The 22,889-nt window shown below is 46.3% G+C and overlaps 1 protein-coding gene across 4 annotated transcripts in view; it reads right to left on the bottom strand.

Annotated features, from left to right (window-relative positions):
- GPC3 (glypican 3) overlaps nucleotides 1-22,889 on the bottom strand; it is a 154,964-nt gene that overhangs the window by 92,415 nt on the left and 39,660 nt on the right. The window contains exon 1 of one of the 4 annotated variants that reach the window (XM_075435403.1): nucleotides 16,197-16,282. The exons of the other annotated variants lie outside the window; for them this stretch is intronic. Within the exon in view, the coding sequence (XP_075291518.1) occupies nucleotides 16,197-16,209 (13 nt within the window). The 5' untranslated portion in view covers nucleotides 16,210-16,282. Of the gene's footprint in view, nucleotides 1-16,196; nucleotides 16,283-22,889 lie in introns of those variants that run through there. 4 annotated transcript variants of the gene reach the window in all.

The raw sequence follows: 22,889 nt of genomic DNA, 5'->3' as shown, positions 1-22,889 counted from the left end.
TGAAAGATCCCTGGAGACCCTCAGGAGTATGCTCTTCAATGTAGGAAGCCAACAGTCTATGTGAAATTAAAACAAACAAACAAACAAACAAACAAACAATCAAACAAAAACACTAAAAGAATGACTCTGCAGTAAAATCTTTTACGGGGCTTCGTGCTTGAACACATGGCTGTGGGGCTTTTGATTAAACATGTCTTGCACATCTATTGTATAATTCATTTTCCCGAGCACCAAGAAATATTCTGCTTTGTGCCATGACAGATGTGTGAATGCTTAAGAGATTCCTGAAAACTTTATATAAACAAAGTTAAAAATGCAAACAGTCAGGGCTGACGTGAGAGTTGGATGAAGATGATTCTTTATCAAAACCCAGGGGAATGGGAGGAGTAAGGGCCCAGAGAAGTAGGCTCAAGCCGAGCCCTGGGAGCACAAGTAGGGAAAGCAGGGATGGAGGGATGTCGGAGGCTTCTGCAGCAAAAAGGTAGCTCTGCCGAGCTGGTAACCTGTCAGACCAAAGAAAAATAAATCTCTCCCCATGCCCCCCCCCATCCTGCTGCCGCAGCAGCCCACATAAGGCTTGGGGTTCAAGCGTCCAGGTTTCTCTCCATCACTGGACACCAGTTTAGGGATGCACCGTGCAGCAGGACCACTGGGGAGAGGCTGGCAGTGCCCGGAGGCAGGAGTGCCCGAGGATGGAGGGAAGCCTTCGGGCTTGGAGAGCATCAAACTGCACCCACCATTTGTGTGGGGTGAATGCTGCTCCTACAGAAGCGACTTGCTGCAAAGGAAACGGTGTTTTTGTCCTCGTCCAGTGCTCTCCGAGGCGGCTGGTTGGTTGCAAAAGAGTGCAGAACACAAACTGCTGCTCCACAGGGTAGGGACTGCTGGGGTCCGGGTGGTCTCACCCCAACCCAGCCTCGGGGGAAGGCAGTGGGGAGAGCTGAGCTGGCAGAGCTCAGGGTCAGCCAGCGAGGAGTTCGCTTTCAGCCACAGGCAGAAATATGTACACTCCAAATATTTCATATTTTCCTCGTTCCCTCTAAAGGGGAAAAGTTAATTAAACCAATCCCGCAGAACCGAAAATAAATCACTGAAAACAGCACCACCAGGCTTTTGTTATGTTATAATTATATCCATAACACACCCAGAACTAACATCACATCACTGGGGAACTTTCACCTTCACCATCTTTCTTCACCCCAAATATTTACACTCTTTGCTGCTAGTCTCTCTTAGCTCTCCAATTTGCTGCAGAGACGACAGTATCCATGTACAATTCTGATTTTGAGCCAGCTGCCCAGCCAGTGAGCACAGCCCAGCACAGCAGGAATAGCTTCAAAAACCCCAGGAAAGGGGCATTTCTACTCTGGGTAACTCAGCAGACACAGATATCACAGACCCAGGCATTTTACCACTGCAAAGCCACATCTGGATTTGTTTTGGTTTGGTTTTATTTTTAAATGCAAAGTGCACTTCCAAAAAAGAGAGAAGAGACAAGGCAACCAGCACTTGGTCAGTCCCTCCCAGCAATGTTTCACTAATTGGAGTCTCCAACATCCACCTAATGGGGTTATAAAGACATTGAAAAAGCAGCACGCCTCTTAAAAGACGAAAGATGAGCCACATTTCAAGGAGAGGGCAAGTGATTTCACGCACTCCTTCCCATATTTACAATCAAAGCATTTCTAAAGACCAGGAGACCAATTTGTACAGTTCCTCCATTTATTTTAAACTAAAAGTTACAAACAATTTCTGAAAAAAAAAAAGCATGCCTAGCAAATCCCTTTTTTTAATCAGAATACACAAAGATAAAGCAAGGCACTAGGTCAAGTTGAGCTTGTATTCAAAAAAAGTCTTTGGAAGTGCATTGGTCGGTCCCAGTAACTTTAGAGCAATGCAGATCCGAGACTGGTTTTCCAGGCTCCCTTTCATTCCATCGGGCTTTTATCAGTCTGTTAAGTCTCCAACAATGGAGAGCAGACTATTTATTTAAGAAGCAAATTCCTTCCTTTATAATCTCCCCTGGCCAAATTCTCTTTAAAGTTATCTCAACTGTCTGATGAAAAGCAAACGGCAGAAGATCAGTTCTTGATCCCTATAGTAACACAAAGGACTTGCACTTATTTAAGGGCACCTGTCTGTTTTCAAGTCACTCCAGCCCCTTTATTTCTGATTTCGGCTTCCTACCTGTACTGGCAGAATTCGGAAAAGGCATTTGCTCGGCAACATACAGCAACCAACACCAGTGTAACTCTCCTCATCTAAGGAGCGGCTGTTTCCAAGACAGAGAACAGCGCCCAGGCTCTCAAAAGCAATTTAGTGATTTCTAAACTGATTTTGTCTCAAGACACCTCAGAGAAGGACAGGGATTTCCAACATGGAAATGAGAGCGTGGATCACCTCAGTAGCCCAAAAGCAACCCGTCCCTCCGACAGTCCCTGGCAGCATCCGACTCGCTGGCTGCACGCAGAATATTTTAGCTGCATCTTGCTCGGCACGGAGCAGGGTACCTAAACACCCATCCCATTAGAGATGCCGCGGGGACATGCAGGATACCATACCGACACCAGCACCACATTTCAGCAGGGCTCAGGACATCCCAGACACACAAATCTTAGGCACCGTTTCCACCCATAAAAGAGAGGACCTACCCACGGCCCCAGTTTCCAGACTTAGCACTTTCCAAAAACTGGACTCTTTCCCTTCCTTCCTTCGTGGCATCTTGAGCAGAGCTCCCAAAAACACCAACTATTTTGCTGGGGGGTTTGGGGTTTTTTGTTTGTGGGGGCTGAGGTTTTTTTGTGGGTTTTCTTTGTTTGTTTGGTGGGGGGTTTTGTTTGGTTGTTGGAGGGGGTGGGGTGTTGGAGTTTTTTTTTGTTTGGTGAGGGGTTTTGGTTGGTTGGGGTTTTTGTTTGGGGTTTGTTGGGATTTTTTTTGGTGTGTTTTCTTTGCTTGGTTGGTTTTGGTTTTTAAGTTGATGCATGGGCAGGTCCCTGCCCAGGGAAGCAGCAGAAGGCGAGACATCACATCCGGGTGGCACCAGTTGAGCCCATGGCTGGGCCATGCCCCGCATCCCACACGGTTCCTGCATCCCCCCTGCCCTGGTTCACAGCCCCGGTTCACACACTCACTTTAAAAGGAAGATGTTTTACCGTCTCCTTACTCCCCCCGTAAGAGCGAAGCAGCCATTGTAACAGCAGCACAAGATGATAATTTGGCTTTCAAGAGCAAGGCTCACAACCATCGCTGCCAGAAATCGATCCGAAGCTCCACCACCTGCTCCAGACGGGCTTTCCTTCAAGAACATGCATAATCCTCTGCAAAGTAATGGCACTATTCATCTCTCGAAACTTCCTCGCAAGCTTAAATCCCTTGCTGAACGGGGGGGCCACGTGTTCAGCCATGTTCCCAGTAAATTAAAATTCAGCTTGTGCTTTTTCTAAAGAGAGACACAAAGAGTATCGATCGATAAATTTACCAAAAGTTTTATGGCAGCTGGTTTTCTCAGTAATAGAGCAACCACTGCTCAGACATGGTTTAACACATAATCTCCAGATCAATATAACTTTTGATTTATAAATAATGATAACAAAAGGAGCAAGGACAAATATGCTTGGGAAAAAGTAAACACTCTCTGATGGATACTTCTGGTGAAATGCTCTCAAAATAAAGACCGCGTATTTCAAAGGCTGCGGTGGAAACCAACACAGAACATACTACCTAACAAAGCTGAACATTCATCTTCATTATTACAATATTCTGACTTGTCTGTTCTGCAGCTCTCGGCGCATAAGTACGTGACCCTCTTGGTGGCATTTGCGAAGTATTAGCTTCTCATAACTCCGGAATCCTTTTTTGCAAAGGAAAGTTACCACCCACAGACACCTCCCTTCTCAACACTTCCACACAAGGTATTTCCTTACTGCAAATCTTATGTTCATTATGGACCATTTCCTAGGCATGAAAAACACAGGTCAGAGAGGATTATAAATCCTATCACCTGACAATTTTTTCAGTTACTGTGCATGTTAAAATGATGCTAGCACAAATAGGTTGCAAGACATGCTAGAAAATCTATTAAGTTACTGTAAATCTATTTAAGTTGGGAATTCAGGCCTTGCAGAATTTTACCATTAGTCCTGAGAACTAGTTTATTGCTGGACAGGGAGGGCAGAGCCCATGAGGGTCATTTCAAAGACGTACTGCAACACGGCCTGTCTAAGGAGACCCCAGCCCAGGCATTTAGCGTGTTAGCAAGTCTTTGACTAAGTGCTTGCATGCTTCTACCTCTGCAGACATACTCTGCTGAATAAGACAAGGCATTACCTTTTTTTAAGCCTTCACATTGCTTCTCCTCCCTTCCACAGTCTCCTCTTGCAGTGGAAGCACCAACATATTTGAGAGGTTACAACAACATATATACGATTGTTCAGTTGCTTTGGGAATCAACACCTGTTTTTTTTCATATCCATGAAGAAAAATCAGGGGGGGAAGAGCTCAGGTGCAAATACAGAGCTTTCTGCTCCAAAGACAACTGCCTTCCCTACCCCAAGCCCACTACTGTTCCTGCCAGGAAGAATATCTTCCCTTGAAAAGCTGGTCTTCGTTGACTTCTTGTCAAGAATCAAAAAAATTCATTTCCTGTGAGGTCTGAACTTAACTGACTCGCTCAGGCACATCAGAGATGGATCCTTCTTGATAACAGAGTAATGGGAGTTTTTACAGCCTCTAGAGACGGCAAGAAGAGCCAGCCCATTTTCCGCTATCTGAATTGATCATTTGCTGTTTGTCCTCTGAAGGCATCGGCAAAGCAGAGCTCACAGACTGTCAGCATCCACCACGGCTCAGACGCTGCACAGCCTCCCACACAAGCAACATGGAAGAGGTGGAGGGGAAAAGGAAAAGAATCCAATGCTAGCAGCCCAGAGTTATGCCCACACCCCCACCGTGTCTCTGAAAGTCCACCCGACTTTGCTATTTTTATCTGACCTACTAGGGTAGTAGCAGGCTCAGATCTGGGTTCAGACCTCTCTCACCCGAGTCGTAGCCGAGCTCAAGCAGGATGCAGCACTACGGCATGAAGAAGAGCCTGGGAACAGAGAGGAGAGACCTGTATGCCTGTCTGGCATGAGGAACATATTTAGCTTTCAACATGGATGTGGAGGGACGAGCATCCTCTTTGCAGACAGTATCCCATTTTTATATCAAAATACATTATCCTGTTTGAAGTAAATAGCACTCCCCTACACATTTACTTGCTTTTCTTCAAGATTTTCAGCTTTTCACACAAGACCCAAGGACCTTGGAAACTCGTTTTCCCAAGAACCTTCCTGAAGCTGCCCCAGAACAGCCTCCCCATGAGCTGGGATACGAAGGGCAAAGCACCAGGGCAGTTTTGCCCCAGCTGACAGGCAGTCTGTGCCCCTTCAGCTACAGATGCCCTGAGCCCCTTGTAGTGAGACCCACACCCTCTGTCTGTCAGCTGGAGGGACCTTTGCAGGCAGGGAAAGAGCTGGGGCCAGCAAAGATGCTCTACGACACCCCTGCACTCACAAGAGCCTCTCTGGAAAATACACCTGACCACAGCCACATTGCAGCCCCACGGCCGCCCTCCCCATGTGCTTTTCCGTTACAAAACACTTCACGGACTCCCTCCGTCTTCAGGGCAGATGGGGAAAGCAAGTGAGCACAACCGACAGCATCACCGGCACGGAGAGGGGCTGCTCAGCGCGACGGCTGCAGCAGGCTCATGGAGTGAAAACGCTGCCAGCAAGCACACGGGACAGACTCACTCTCTTGGAAAGGCACACCCTTCTCCCCAGACATGGTCCATTTACTGTGACCGACTTCGGTAAAGCTCCTCCTGACTTCCAGAAACAGCAGCTCAAAGCAGGTCCACGCAGACATGGACCCAGCCTTTCTCTCAAGCACGCAGAGTTGGGCACAAAGCACTCCTTTCATTTTTCCCTTGCACGCAGCAGCCTGCTTGGCTATCGCTAAGCCCAAGGATGCGCTGCAAGCCTCCCTCCTCTTTCTGTTACCAGTTTGATGGCGTTTTACACCCCCAAGAAATCTAAACTGCAATAAAACCCCAGTGACAAAACCAAAACTGGCGATGGAAAAAGCCGCTCCTGCCCAGGGTGGCCGTGCGGGCAGCATGTTAACAGCCATCTGGAGCAAGTGTCATTAAAGTTTGTAAACATGCAGCGCTTTGCTAACTCCCCCCAGACATCAACCCCCCCCCCTCAGCCCAGACAAAGAGCCCACGGACGCCAGGGCTGCAGAATCTCCCCATAAACACTTTCATTTTAAGCCAGTTTAACTGGAAAAAGGTCAAGACCAGTAAGAGCACAACATGTGTTATCGGTTAAACAAAGTTAGCAGCTATCAGTTAAACAAAGACCACTTAGACACAAACCAAATCAAAGATCCTCTGTATTCCAGGCACCCAGATGAATCTCTAATACCCTGCTAAGCTTCTGTGTTTCATGTGGAGTCTCCGTGAAGTCTGCATTTGGGGTTTTTTAATCACGCATGAATGAATTAAACATCGAGGTAAACAGACTACAACGTAAAAAAATGTGTAGCAACATAAAAATCTAGAAGTGGCATCTACATCTCTGCTGCCCAAAGCAATTGCTGTGCTTCTGATTTCCCATCATCAAGCACCTTCTAAATTATTGCCCAATTTGTATAGACAGCCAATAGACTATTTTTCTCCCCTGAAAGCTCAAATAGCGATATCTATTAAACACATATTTAATGAGAAAGCTTGCTCTTTGCATGCTGAATATTTCCATACCACATCATCTTAGGTATGTAAATATGGTCAGGATTCAAACTGGTGTATTCCCCACTCCAATAAGTGACATTTGTACCAAAGTTTCACCTTTGACAAAGGCTAAATCTATTCCCAACTGCTGGAATTGCTCTCGCATCTTGCACAATCTGTTGTTTTCCTGAAGCCCCAGTTTTGGACAGAGAAGATTATGTAAAGACCTCGGTTTACAACTAAAAACCAAAACAATCCAGCCCTCACTGCTGTGGGAAAAAGCTTGAAAATGTGACCTGTAGTGCTGGAAGACAAGAAAAGCAAATTAAGGAAAACCTCACAACGTATCCTTTTTCAAACTTACAATGCGGATCACATAGTTCTTAGGGCTTTAATCACGATTTTGTTACGGCCCAAGGTTATGGGAACTGAGAACCGCATGCCTCCACTCAAATAACACAGCAAAACAGTTTGCAAATTCATCTTTCCTATGAAGACCTTCATGTTTCATCTTAATCTTTACCTGCCCACTAAACTAAAAATTTACTAAAGTCTCCCAAGGACTTACTAGCTTAAGATATGGGGAAGTTCCACAAAAACCTCAGCATTTTTTATCCCTTTTCTTTCCAGATTATGATGGTAACTCTACCCTGATTTAGGGGAGTCCCAGTCATTACCTTTATAAATTAACAAAGCCAACCAGTTTTAAAACACAGGGGGGTTTTACTATTCCCCACTTCCCAGGCCGACATGCAATTTATCCCACGGACCTAACAAGCAGCACATAAACACAAGATGTGATTTCAAACTGCCCCAGACCACAGATGATTCCTCCCAGACACGGCACTGGAAATTTGGACGCTTTTTCCCCATCGGCTGAGCAGCACCGGAGCCGGGAGGGCACAGTCCCGACATCCCCCCGTGGGCTGGGGCTCTCCACTCTCCCCGACGCCGGGATGCGGATGGCACTCCCCGAAACAGCCAGAATACAGCAATCGCCTTCAAGCTAGGAAAGGAAAATTAAGGAGAAAAACCTGATTTCCTTTGCTCTTGAATGAATTATTAGCTACGGTTCCTGTCCTAAACAAAGTGTTTCTGCTGGCCTAGTCAGCATGAAAGCAATGCAAACTGGACAGGAAAAGCAGGAGAGTGAGCAATGCCAGTGCGTTAGCCTACATGCAGCAGGGAAAAATAAAAGGAAAAAATAAAAAAAGAATTACAGGAAATATTAAGGACTCCTCTCTGAGTTATGCTGCTTCACATCTTCTGCTGTCAAATCTGAAGTTAAAGCTGAAAATCCCTCATGTGTGCATACAGTTATTCCAGCACCACCAGGTTGTTACACCACCTTGTCAACCCTGTCCAAACACCCTTGAGCAGGGAGGAGTAGCTGCACCCATAAGGAAAGTGAGCCCAGGCCTCACATGGAATATATTTATGATAGCAGATTGCTTTTGTACATCAAAAACCAAAATAATTGATGTTTTCATAAGGAGTAGGGGTCAGCACCAGTACAAGGCAAAATCAGCCCTGGCTGAATTACACAACCAGCCACGCGAACGCCCCGGCTGGGTGTGGAGGCAATTTGCAGCCACCACCTCAAGCCACGTGCAAAGACGTCTCAGCCTGGATGGGGAGCGCATCCTCACCGGCCCCTGCATCTCCCGGGCAGCCCACGGGACGAAGCCCAGCTACAAGACCTCTGCCACAGAACTCCGACGGCCACCACCAGCCATGGAAAGGCTCGTGTCACTGAACGACTTAATTTGAGGGTCATCTTTGTGCTTATATGGGATTAAAGAGGTGGAGAGGGAAGACTGAAAGTATTTGCAAATGTGTTTAATTTTTGGTGCTTTGCTAAAACCACGTAAACAAACAGAGCAACGCTTCCATTCCTTGCTGTTTTTTGTGATAGGGGACTGGGAGTCCCCATAGCTGTTTCTTAAAACAAGTCCACTCTTGAAGTTTTTCTCTCCATCAAGAAAGTCAACTAGACAGTAACATCAGCTAGATGGTAGGAAAAAAGCAAACAAGCAGAGGCTAAACTGCTTCTCACCCTTCGCATTCCTGTGCAAACCCACTCCCGCAGCACTCCACTCTTCTTCCAGCCAAGGCTTGAAGTTTTTAAGCCCTGTCTTCAGAGTGAATTAGACTGGATTTATTGCAAGCACCTCCTCCGGACACTTGTAAAGCAGTCTGCAAGCACCTAATGGATTTAAGATTTAGCTAAATTGGTGCAACACAATAAGGAGATTAAGAGCATGGTCAATCACAAGCAATTGAGTTAGCGCAACCTTAAAAAGCTACCAGCCATCAGCAAGTTTCAAGAGTAACAACCGAGCAGGGAAGAAGGGGAGCAGAAGCACAGGGTAAAGGTTGGGGTTTCCTCCAGCACAGCCTGGGAAAAGTCTCTACGGAGCTGCATGGAACAGCTGGCATTGCAGGGATTCAGAGCTGCCCTCACTGGCACCCACCCTCTCCTCTGACCTCCCTTCCCTCCCAATGCATCCCTTGCGAAAGCTGCAGAGAGACCACATTTCCCACGCGCGTACCATCACCACCAGCGTTTGTCTGCAACAGCTGAGGAGCAGTCTCCATCTTTAACACAGGAAAACTTTGGCACCATGATGCATTTGGCCCAACCTCATCCATACAGGAAAAAACCTCACTACATTCTTCTATAACAGGTAACTTAATTTTGGAAAAATGTATTCAAACAGAGAATACACAAATTTAAAATAGCACATTGCTGGATGCAGACCATTTGCACTGGTGACCATGCACATTATTACCCTCAGGATCCAGCCAAGACCTTGTAGGATGATCTCAAAGCCTCACTTGACCTCATCACATAGTGAAAACACTACATGGTGCCGAGTCCAAGAATTTCACACACTTTGAACACGCAACATCTTTCTGAAGCTTGGCAAGGTACACTTTTTCTGGCTTTCACTGCATATTTCCATGTGCTTCCCAGAGTCTTCTTCCCCTCCAGCTCTGCTTCAGTGTGCTTTGCTGGGGGATGCAGAGGAGTGGGTTGCACACCAGCCTCTCTGCCTGCCAGCAGTTCTCCTCCAGCTGGGCAGAGACAGGGTCCAGCGAGGTGTTTGGGTAGTAGAAAGTCATTCAATTTGGGGAAGCTACAGCAGCAAACTCCATCAGCAGTTAAACAGCTCGGCACCATGCTTGCACCAGCTGCAGCATCTTCCAGCCTCATTTCCAAGAGAAGGCTCATGAACAGGTTTGTCACAAACCAGTCTTTTTTGCAGTCCAGAAAAAAACGTGCACCATATTCTGGTTTCATGTTCACAGAAACTCTACACAAGAGCAGAGCCAGCCTCTTCTTAGCAACCTTTCACACTCCTTCCTGCACCATTTGTTTCCGAGCAAACAGAAGCACTAATAACCTTCCTCCTAATGCACAGAAACTGCACGTATTTGGTTCAAACAAGTCCTATACTATTTCTATTAGTCCTTACCAACATACAAGCTATCTTCATTTCAGAAGAAGCCATCCATATTCCTCAGTCTCAGAATAATTGTTTTTCAAACAAGTCGCAATGAAAGGTTTCCCCTCACACAGCTTCAGTTCCACGTGAAAACACAAGTATCCAAATATTTTGGTTATTGGAATTATACAATCATAGATTAGCTTATTGCTTCATTTTGTATCAAACTTTGTGAGGCTTCCAGGCATTTACACCGCCAGCAGCCCTTCCCTTACTGTAAAATCTTTTTTATTGACAATTCAATCATGTCAGGTTTGGAACAGCAGACGCACTGATTTGATCAGCTATCATTGGATTTACAATATATAAATGACAGCACTGTATCTGGCCCGCGTCGCAAGCAGCTGCCTTTTATCGATTTATATTCTACTAGCAAGAAAGAAAAATTGCAGCAGAATGTAGTGGTATAGTCTCAGATCAATACCAATTTTTTTCTTAATGACACGAAGGCCAAGATAAGGACAGCATAAGTCAAAGCCAGACAGATCAAATTTGCCCGATATCCCTTTCAATTACGGAGGTACATACGCAGGGATATGTAACGTTAAAGCCGAGGGGAACATTATCAAAACGCTTTAAAATTACAACAGGCTTACAAGGTTGCCCAACGTCCCCACTGGCCCTGGAAATCGTGATGGAGAACCTGGGGCTGCCCGGCTCCATCAGCCACCGCGCTGCCTTGCCAGCCCTTGAAGCCTGCAGGCTGAGGCTCCGTGGGGAGCGTGCAAGACCAGCTGCACTGCCAGGAGGTGAGGGACTCTGGTTTGGTACTAGCAAAGTCAGCAACAGTCGTGGTTATTGATATTTGCTCCACAGCCACAGCTTCAGCAGTGCCCAGAGTACGAGGGTGCTGCTGTGGGGTCCCTGGTGTGCTGGGTTCCACCAAATCACAGAATCACAGAATGGTAGGGGTTGGAAGGGACCTCTGGGGGTCATCCAGTCCAACACCCCTGCCAAAGCAGGGTCACCCAGAGCAGGCTGCACAGCACCGCGTCCAGGCGGGTCATGAATATCTCCAGAGAAGGAGACTCCACAGCCTCCCTGGGCAGCCTGTTCCAGGGCTCCGTCACCCTCAGAGGGAAGAAGTTCTTCCTCAGGTTCAGATAGAACTTCCTATTCTTCAATTTGTGCCCATTGCCCCTTGTCCTGTCGCTGGGCACTACTGAAAAGAGTCTGGCCCCATCCTCCTGACACCCACCCTGCAGATATTTATAAGCATTTATAAGGTCCCCTCTCAGCCTTTTATTCAGGCTAAACAAGCCCAGCTCCCTCAGCCTTTCCTCATAGGACAGATGCTCCAGTCCCCTCATCATCATCGTAGCCCTAAAAAAAAAAAAAAATCACTGACGTAAAAAAAAAGATGCACTTGTTCAGATCCTGCCCCCCACTCCGCACCCACCAGCCTGGCCCCACATCGCCTACAGGACCGCACGCTCAGCCCGGCAGCCAGAGGAGCTCCGCTTCCCAGTGCGCAGCCCCGGCACACTCCCAGCTGCTGCACGAAGCGCCAGCACAGGCTGCGGGATTTGGGCTCTTCCAGATAACGCATCTCTCTTTCAAGGTCCACTCCATCAATAACAGAAAACTCCTAATTATTCCAGTAGTGCCAACATTTCATAAATTCAGTCTTTGCTTAATGAGAAGTTCTGAGCAAGCCCTTTCTTCATTAACTGTTCTGCGAGACACAGGAACGGAAACTTCCCAGCCTAAACCTCCACACTTAGGCAGCTTAAATTCCCATTCTTAATTGGCAGCTGGAAAGCAGGGCTGTCATGATTTATACGCCTTCCGCACTCCGAGTTTTGATAATTACAAGTTCTGCGTGGTTTGTGATTAATCTATTTGCACCGTATGAATTACAAACCCAAACTCATTTGGAAATGAAAATTCACGCCCTAGCTCAAGCACAGGCAACGTGACAGTGAAATGGGTGACAAAGTACGAATCGGCCCAAGGCTGCAGTCGAAACAATGGTGCCCAGGATCATCCCTGAAATAGTTTAGGAGACTTAAAATAAAAAAACAAACCACCAAGCAGTTTAAAGTTATCTTCCTCCTCACTTCTTTTCTGGAGACAGAAAAGGGCAAAAGCACTTAGATAATTATTAATTTATATGACCTTGATGTGTATGTATTCCTCATCTTTTTAAAATGCATTTAGAGCAGCTGGTGTAAAGGCACCATATTTAACCAAGGTGTGTGCACATGTACACAGTTAGAAAGAAAGCACATTTTTAAAGAAGTGGGAAGGAAATCAAATTATCCTTGTTGATTATTCCTGTAACATTAAATGCCCCCCTCTCCTAACCGGTGCAGGCTGACCGCTGCAGGAGGAGAGGACCAGCTCCTGGCCACAGACCCCGGACAGAGGCGACCGGCCCTGGGGTGCCTGGGTGACCGGGACAGGATCCCAGAGCGGGACGAGGGACCGCTTGCTGACCAACAGCCGACACAGCGGGGTTCCCTTGGGCACAAAGGGCCCAGTGGTCCCACTATGTGATGTCCCCACCCAAGCACATGCAGGACAGGGTGACCTCAGCATTTCACAACTCAGCGTGGCCATCGCTGTTCTGCTCCTCATTCCATTCCAGCGTTGGACACCACGGCACATAAGATTTCCAGAGACAAACGGGATACAGGGACTGGTTTCAGCAGGCACTGGCAGCCTTCCCCAAAGACCCCAGAAACACAGGGATCAACCACATCTCTAAGTTCGCTACCTTGGGCAGCTGCCATCCAGCCTCAGCGCTCACCATCAGCCCACCCGGAGATTACAGACTCCATTTCCAACTTCTTTTTCAGAGAACAATTTCACTATAACATACATAACATTTGGGCTAATGTTGGGTTTTTTCCTCCCCTTTGTTTCGACATCCTTACAGTCCATTCTATAAATCAGAGTGGCCTTTTAGTACAATTACTCTGAAAAAAAATGCCATGCAGCGGTGAAACTTTTCATTTGACGGTGGCCACGTTCCAAAGGTGACTGGAAAAATGTTACTTCCACTCCGAAAAACAAACACTGATTTTTAATTGCCTAAAAGGACGAGACAATTTCCAATTCTGTTGAGAGATTACTTCTTTGGAATAAATATTTATTGATACCTATATCCCACCTACTTAGTCATTTACTTTTTTAAAAATATGCACATTTTTAAATGGGTTTACTTTTTCCTCCATCATAAAAAATGCAGGCTACATTTCTCATTCATGAGGGTTTCATTTTTAATCTGCCATCTCACACAGGTTTGGTCTGCATTTGTGGCGAGGACAGGCATAAGAAAAATAAAACTTTGCTGTTAGAAAAAAAGATTGAAAAAAATTGAAATAAACTCCAAGTCTCCCCATTGTGTTTGCCTCAGAGAATCCCACAAGTCCTTGTGGCAGCAGATGCAATTTGATGTTCATACTGGGTCCTTGAATCTTATTGCTCCCAGAGCACATTAACTTGACATTTAGAAACATTGTTTTTGAAAGCCATTCTAAGAAGTTCCTGACTACTTCTGATCTGCAGGGCAGCAACAAAAAACAAGGTTGGTAATTAATTTCTCCCCCCTCACAAAAAAAAAAAAGAAAGAGTCAACCTCAAATAAAAGCTTCCCCTGTAAAATGGCAAAACTCCTCCAGCGAACGCAGCAGCAGAGATGTACGGCAAGTGCCGCGGCCGCGCCAACTCTCCATGCACCAAACAGCGCGGTGTGAAGCGTGTGCTGGGGGACACGGCTCTTTCCCCAGTTTCGGGGTACACCTTGCACACAAAGCATGTTGGCTTGGGCTCCCCTGCTTGCAAACTGGCTGCAGCTGGCTGCTAAAGCTCTGCCGAGGGGCACGAGGACCGAGTGCAAGTGCACCAGCATGCAACACGGCAACACCAGGCATCTCCAGGCTGATGCATTACAGGTAAAAATTACAGCTAAAGCAATTTATTAACTAATAAAACAGCATTAAAACAACTAATAGCATTTTGCAAGAATCCTGGCTGCCTGATAAGAATAAAAAAAAAAAACCCTAGCGTGGAAGGTTGCAAAACACCACCACAAAGTGCAAGTGGGGACAGTCGCGTGGGGCAGAGCCGGGTCTTGCACACACCCTCCATCTCTTCCCCAGCCGAGGATACCAGCCCGTTAAAGTCAGAGCCCCATTCCTCACCCACGCAGCCACAACACCAACCATGGGGCATCTGCAGCTGCCAACTCCAGCGCAGCAGAGAACAGAAATCATCCCTCCTGCCTCATGCAGGAAGATCTGCTTGATGCTTCCCAGTTGCACCTTTCTCCCCTCCATACCCTTCTTCTCCCTCGCTGATAGGGGAAATGTCTGCTTGACCCATGCCTGAGATCACCCCACCTTCGAGCCCTTCCTTTGCCCTTTGCTGTTTCTGCACTGCTCTGCAGGGCTCAATTCCAAAGCAATGCAGAAGACTCTGCCACAGGCAATAAAAAGGCAGTGTGTCTTTTATGCTCTGGCAAAAAAAAAAGGAGGAAAAAAAGTCTGGCTCCTGTGTTGCCACAGGTCTGAGGCATCATTCACCCACTTTGCTTCAACTGCGTTATTGTCAGGACTTTCTGAACATGATGGTGAACCTAACACTGCAGGATAGCAACTGTAGATCTATTGCATTTAAAAATAAATGTTTTGCAGTCTTGTAGGAGGGATGCCAGGGTGATTTTATCACCTACATGCTGAAGAATGCCCAGGGCTAGCAAGCTGCTAAGAGAAATGCTGGAAACTTGCCTCAGCAGGAATCTCTTCTTCATCTCTCCACAAAGAGCTCATGGATCAAATGACAGCCCAGCAGTGGGGTACAAAGCAGTCTTTAATACCCTTCTGGCTGCAAAAGGGACCTCCGAGCAGATAAGCTAATACCTCCCCACCCAGCACTGACCAGCCGTAGGGATGTGGCAGCCACCCCAGCCTGAGGGGTGGGGGCTGTCCCCAAAGCCCTGTCCTGCAGCTGGTGGGAGGACAACAGAAACAGGGCACAACATCAGAGCAGCCCCCAGGCTGAGCAGAGCAGGATAAAAGCAGCAAGCCAGCAACCATTAGCCAGTTATTGTTCTCAATAGGGCAACGTTGGTTTTTTAAAACAAAAAAACAAACTAAAAAAACCCAAAAAAAACCCACAAATTAAAAAAAAAAAAAAACCAAACAATTTCTGAATTCTGTTTCTTGAAAGATTCCCAAGGAGACACTGAACAAACTGAATTAACAATCCTGAATTAAAGCTCCTGTAGCTCTTCCTGTCTGAAGGTCATGAAGAGATATGCTCTGGAGAACTTCTGTCCCGCTGCGGTACCCACACTCTGTCCCCAGCGCTGGGACATCTTCAGGTTAGCAAAGGACCAAAAAGAACCACCAAGGTGGGCCGGGATGCTTTCAACAAAGAGATGAGGACAAAAGGAGAGGAAGACAGCAATGCATACAGCTGGGTACAGGGCAGAGGAGAGACAGGAGAAAGTCCACAGCAAGAAGTCTGTGCTTCTTGCTCATCCACTGCCTCTCCAACAAAAATAGACATAATCCCACAGCCACGTTCGTCTGTGCTGCTGCACTGTGCTGCTTACAGCGCTGTTAACTGTGACCTGTAATTGCAACTGATAATTGTTTCCTCTGTTTTGAGCTAGAGTGATATCAGGAAATTTTATACAAGCATTATTAATTTGTGGCTTATAGACCCGACTGACAACTGAACCCAAAAAGCCTAGCAACGCAACGAGCCCACGCTCTGCTGAGTCCACCCAGCCATGCCTGGAGAGAGGGAACTTTCTTTCCTTTGCATCCTTCGCAGAACAAGGCACAAATAGCCTTTACTCCTGTCCACACACCACTCTGCTCACAGTTTAATAGCATAATTCTTAATTCAGGCACACACACGAAGAATGCAACAGATACTGTGCGCAGAAAAGTGGTACTTACTTACTGAGATCATTTTTGCAGCTGATGAACTAGAACTGTTCCCACTGTGTGCTCTAACGCTGTACTACTGACAAAGCAGGCATTTTCCTGCTTTTCCTATAATTCCTCTAAATCCCAAACAGATGGGTTTGCTGGACAGTTAGTCACCCAAATCTGCCTCGTTAGCAGCAACAGGAATTGTAATCCGGCCCCAAAATCCACCTTGTCCTTTATAAGGCTTCTTTCGACAGACCCCCAGGATCCACCTCTGATACCAACAGACGAGCAACACAAGACAGAATAGCTGTCCCAGACACCCACAGGGAAGAGTTATTCAGAAAGAAAACATGTGTTTTCTTCATTTAAAAAAAAGCAAGCACAAAATAGCAGAACAGCTCATTCGGTCCAATAAACCCCACATGCTGAGTCACATCAGCACCTGCAAGCTCCCACTGACAGATCCTTCCTCTCCGAGGTATTGCCACACTTCAGATTTGTTTTCCTATTAGGAAACAAAGGATTTAGGGCTAAAGCAGAAGTTTGACTGCCAGCATTGCCTCTGTGTTCTCCATTATCAGATTCAGACACATTTGTTCTCGCTGAGCTTAACGACGAACAGACTAGCTGTGATTGCCAATACCCCATCAACCGCTCTTCGCTGTGTACAAACACCCAAAGCCACCCTCCAAAGCAATATGCTAATATCTGTCATTCAGCTGAGGAGAAAGTGGATCTAAAATGTTATTAAGGACAAACAACCCGGGCTCTTTGGAGGGGGGCTCAAGTTGATGACTGACACGCAGCCGGCTACACGTCAAACTTATCAAGACGAAATGTGTAATTGCGCACACACGATGCCACATATGGGGCATTCCAGCGCAGCCGGCCATCTGCAGGAAGAGAATATTTTAATTTCACTCAGGAAAGGAAAAAAAAAAAAAGAGGGCATTTTATTATTTCCCCTCTCTAATTTTGGTCTCTTACATTGATTTTTTTACTAACTATTCCAAGACAAACTACACGTGCTTTGGTTTGAAAAGATTTCTCCCTCTTATGTTACTGAAATGGAGCATTTTTAGAAGAGGGGCTGCGATTTTGGACTGGCACAGGACAGAAGCTGTGAAACAAAGAATAAGCATTAACTTTCAGACAAATATTCTATTCTAAGCTCATGATCAGTGGGACAGGTTCTGCCTTCTCAATAGCTATTATTCAAGCAAGCACAATACAGACAATTCTGTGATGCAAAAAAATAAGGGGAGGAATAGGAAGATGCTGATTTAGCCGACATCTGGGTATTGTTCCAGCGTGCAACAGCTGCCTTGTTCTGTGAATGGCTGCAGCCCAAATTACAGGCTACATTCTGCTCTCTTACACCAGCCACATGAATGTCAGCATAAGTGGTATTTTGGGTATAAACCCAAGCAAAGTTGGCAAAGTTTGATGCAAGTTTCCCAAGAATTTTTCCACTTTAAAGTAACTTTCCCCTCTTACACTTTCTACCCTGACCAACCTCAATGCTCCAGAGAGATCCAATTCCATTTCATACCCACTAGTCAAAAAAATTTCAAAGGGACTTGAGCAAACCTGCTGTAATTAAGCAGCCTCCTCAGGAAGCATGACTTTGCTAGCAGAAACAGCAAAGTAAATGCCTGCAGTCCTTGTTAAAATGAGTAATGGCTATCCAGACAGCAAATGCTGCCCAGGACTGACGATTTCTTCCCCCACCTCCAATAGCCCCACAGTCCCTAGCAAGCTGTGCTATTGGGATTCTTATTATTCTTTTTAATTCTTTTTATGTGATACCTCAGTTAAAATGTACCCACAGCAAGTCCCTTCAGCACATGAAGTGCAAGCATCTGTCAAAGTGACAGCAGAAGCAGCATAATCCCCTTTGGTCTGGATAAACCAAGTTATAAAGCATGTGCCTCCCAGCCGCTGCCGGCTCCAACGTGCAAGCGCTGAGCCAGAGCTCCCCGCACCATAAGGCTGGAGCCAGCGGTGCTGCCATGCTCCCAGGAGCTGATGAGAGCGCACGGTGGTACACATCTGGCCATCCCTCTGCTCTCCAAATACCATCAGGTCCCACGGCACAAGGCAATTTGGCAACGGGCTCAGCAAGCTGGGGTGGAGAAGCAGGGGAGAGTCTGAGAGCCTCCCGGAAGCAGAGCCTCCCACCAGCGTGCCTCGAGCCCCCTCGCCAACACCACGCACAGCGGGTGCTCCCCAAGGCAGCAAAGGTACAAGCACAGAAGGTTGAAGCCCTGATCAGCGGTGACTAAGATCAATACAAACGAAGAGAGGGGTAAAGCAGCTCAGAGGAGAGCTGGGTTTGGGACAGACAGGCGTATTGTTCTGCAGCAGAGCGTTTGGGATCACCACAGGCTGTGCTCACTGCGTGCCCACTCAAAGCAGTAAAAAGAAGAAAAGTCATTAGGCTAAAAATCAAGACCATTTAATAAAAATTAAAAAAAAAAAAAGAAAAAAAAAATAGACTCATTTTATTTGTCTCCTGACATCTTAGACTGTAAGGCAAGACTGGGCTGGATTTTCAAGCCTCTCCTTACAGTTACCCAGGCTAAGTTTCTTTTTTTTTTTTTTTGGGGGGGGGGGCCAGGAATAAAACCTCTTCCTTCATTAATTGTATAAAACTGGGAGCAAGGACTTTCTTTTAACGGCATACCAAGTGTTGTAAGAAAGCTACCACTGTTGTTAACCAATAAGCTCTGAAGTGTCTAAATGGAATTAAATTATCTTTTTAACAGCTACATTTGCAACAGCACCTGACTTCATGAATGGTTCACTAATTTCAGGAGAAATGCTCAAACTTCTGTGCCACTGCAGGCTGGAAAAAGCTTCAGCACAGTTAGGAGGCCAACTGGGACTCGGTATGCAATCTGCATTTTAAGCCATGGGAATGACTAGCTTTGTTAAACCCTGGGCCTTGACAGCCGTTGTGCATTCATAAGGGATTTTATCTCAATATTATTTAACACTGTCATGATCATGGCATTCAACAGCACTCAACTAGTTGCCATGTTTATTTGCATCCTACAGTAGTTAGAGAACATGATTTTTTAAAATTTTTTAATCCTTCAAAACTGATAAAGAACAACTACACCTCCACCTACCTGCAAAACAGGATAAAAGAGAAGGGGATGGGAACACCAGTAACTAAAGCCTGAGACCACCAAAAAGAGGTGTTACATTAGTAATAGAATTTTTTTCATACACTTGTCTACATCCCTTAAAAGCTTTTCTTTTCATTGCAGAAAATTATAATGAAAACTCACAATCTTGTGTAGCCAGCTCATTCTGGTGCACCAAATTGCCACTGAAAACATAGCGCCCGGGTCTCTATGCGATGACAATCAGCGCTATCTTCTCGTGCCTCTCCGCAATTCTCTGCGGCTGCCTCCCCAGAAACCCCGAAGCGCTGATTGCAGCCACGACAGCAGGGCGAGGAGACGCACTGAGCAACAACAAGCACGACAGATTTTTGGGAGCTCAAAGCCAAGCAGCCACCACACCCTCCATCCAGCACACCAAGCAATTGTTTGACATGATCAGGTTTAAGAGATATTTATGGGCCTGCATTTTGGGAGTCACCTCCTCAAGTCCAACAGGCTGGTGGGAGAGCTGCTTGGGCACGATGCTCTAGGATCGCACACAGGGCTGTGTGCCAGCTTGCTGGTCCTTGCTATGGGCCACCCAGGGTCTCACCTGAGGACAGACATGAGCCAACTGCCTGATCAAGCACATGGATTGGACATGCTTTACCTCCACCAAATCACTTCTTTTCCCCCACAAGAAACATATATATTTTTAACATATTCCTTGCAATACAACAGAAAGAGACAAATCAAGTTGCTGTTGCCTTCTTTGTCATTTTTCCCCCCAGCAAAACACAACTATCCAACAAATAAAATTCATTGCACGGATTCTGTGCTGTGCCAGGAGGCAACCACAAATCCAAGTTTCTCTCCTGGCTGTGATCAAAGCCTTTCCTGTGATGAGCCAAGACAGACCCACAGTCGTTCTGCAACAGCCGACCTTGGGCTCTGAGCAGAAATGAGCTGCAAGGTGTTTGAGATCAGGACAAGGAGCAGTACTGGGAAGTTGGGTGGTTTTTCAGTTATCGTTATGCATACTGTGCTAAAAAGACAGACAAATATGAACACTAATGTATTTTGATCATGAACTAAACACAAGTGTGCTCTTCAGAAGTGAGTGCTCCAGGAAAGTAAATAATGAGTCACAGAGCCAGAAACAGGCTTAGATCAAAAACAGGTTTACAGACAAACTAGACAGCTCAGTGCAGATAAGTGTAGAGTAATGAAGACTTTGATGAGTCTTTATCACACACGCCTCTGTGTCAATGACTGCAAGAAATAACAAACACGAGAGGAAGGCTCCGCTGACACTTGTGTACATCATTAATGAAGAATGAGAAATTGGAAACAGACATCCCAACGCTGAGAACAAGCATGAGGAGGCTGCATTTGAGGAAACTCTGGGCAGCCCCAAGGTAGGAAATGCACTCCACAAAACAGACAGCCTTTGAAACGTTCATACCTCACCCCAAATATCAAACACCTTTGCGTTAGTCATGCATGTTAAAGGCACTGCTCACTGGAGGATGGTGTCAGAGGCACAGATTGATCACATTTAATGATGTCAGGATGAAGCTTAATATTTCAGTTATGTGCAGTTGGACATTACTATACCCTGTGAGCCCTATATGCCCTAAATCATTTTTGTTAGCTCATGCATTTTGCACATGGCATCTGGTAATCATTTCAAGCTGGTTCTATTGGTTTAACTGGTGCCCCCTGTAAACTTACTGACCCAAGTTAATTCAATAAGTTGATGAGAAAAATTCATGCGCATGAACAGCACCAGTTAAATCAATAGCAAATCACCTCTTCATATAAACCCTACAACTCTGTGGAGGGACCAGAATTTAGGGAGAAGACACCTTTGAAAACAGCTACACACCAAGGCAGAACAGCAGCAACACTATTTAAAAAAAAATAAAAAAAAGAAAAGGCAGACACCATGATACAGGAGAGGGAGCCAAATCACAGAAAGCACACCTAGTATGAAGCAAGGAGCAATACAACAGGAGAAGACAGCCCCGGGGCTTGCTGAGGCAGTACACTGAGCAGCACAGGTAACTTGGAAACCGCAACCCTTGCCCTGAGAAGGCAGCTGGACTAGATGAGCTCCAGACATCCTTTCCAGTTTAAATTATTCAGTGAATAGACTGGAGAGGTCATACCTAGACAGGAGGCTCCTAAGGGGCAGATTTTTATTTTTTCCTCTTATACCTCTGTTTAATGCCCAGCGAGGATCAGAGGACTTGGTAAATCTTAATTCCTCCAGCAATTCAGCACACTGAATTTCTTGCACTGTCTCTCACATTTCTCATTGTATATTCATCATATGAATATTTCACAGCCTCTCCAGCCACTGAATCACAAAGCCCAGGCCAGGTCAGGCCAGGCCAGGCCAGTTTGAATCACAGTTTTTATTTGTACGTGCAAACATCGAAGAGAGGTCTGCCAGGACACAGCCACTCCTGAGACCAAGCACAGCACTCCTCCTCCTCCTCCTCCCTCTGCTCCAGCACGCTCCTCCCTGGGCATCTTGGCTGCCCCTCTCAACATCCCACTGCTTTCCAACACCGTCCAGTTTTCTACACTTTATGATTTCCCAAAAGATGACACACACAGGTGCCTGGACAGCAAATTTATGCCAAGTGACAAGCAGGTGGCTCTTAGTTTCACAGCTCCTTCAGAAGGAGACCCAGAACTCAGCAAGGGGTCCGCAGATCAAAACCCACAGCTCTAGTCAGAACACACCCAGGGACCTGTAAGCCGACTGCTAATTCCACATGAACGAAGGGATGCAGGACACCTCAGAAAACGGCAGCAAGCTGTACACGTTCTCACAGGAGCGGACTCCGAAGCAGGGTGTGAGGAGGCTGGGGTTGCTGCTGGCGAAGGGCATGCAGCTCGCGGGCAGCACAGTGCACACAGCATCCCAGTCCTGGCGGGCAAACAGGGCTGGGCCCAAGGACAGCACGAAACCTGCGGGCCATTATCCCACACAATAAAACTGCCATCCTTGGTTAACAGCATTTAAAGAAGGAAAGAAAGCAGCCTCGGCATAAAACAGGATTAGCTGATTTTTTGCAAATCATCTTTTCCCCAGTCTTATTGCTTCATGAATAGCAGACACCAAGACTGCCAAAGAGAGAGGTTGTAAGAGACATTGGTACTTACAGTAGGCTCTCACTTCTCCCCAAGCCTGAATACTGCATCGCTGGGGAGAGGGGGAGGTTAAAAAAAAAAAATCTCACATTTCTGGAAAATAAGACTGGAATTCAATATTATAGTGACAAACCGGAGACACGATTCAATTAGCTCAGCTGAGAGCCCAGGAATGTCCTCCAGCAGGAGAGCTGGAGCCACATGGACCAACACACACCAAAATGGGCAGCAGCACAACAGAAAAAGCACCCGAGGTTGCTCACGGGGCAAGAATACGCAGGCACTAGTGGTGATGCTGAGTGCCATATATAAGACGGGAGAAAAATGTTCTGCTCTGCATTGTCAAAGGGCAAAATATTAACTGAATACCAAATCCACTCTGTTGCGCCAGGTGTTAACAAAGTTGCAAGAGAACTACAAGAAATCCAGAAGAAAGCTA

This window comes from Opisthocomus hoazin, chromosome 14 (genome assembly GCF_030867145.1).
Source record: "Opisthocomus hoazin isolate bOpiHoa1 chromosome 14, bOpiHoa1.hap1, whole genome shotgun sequence".
Classification (NCBI taxonomy): domain Eukaryota; kingdom Metazoa; phylum Chordata; class Aves; order Opisthocomiformes; family Opisthocomidae; genus Opisthocomus; species Opisthocomus hoazin.
This window is presented reverse-complemented; position numbering and strand designations above follow the sequence as displayed.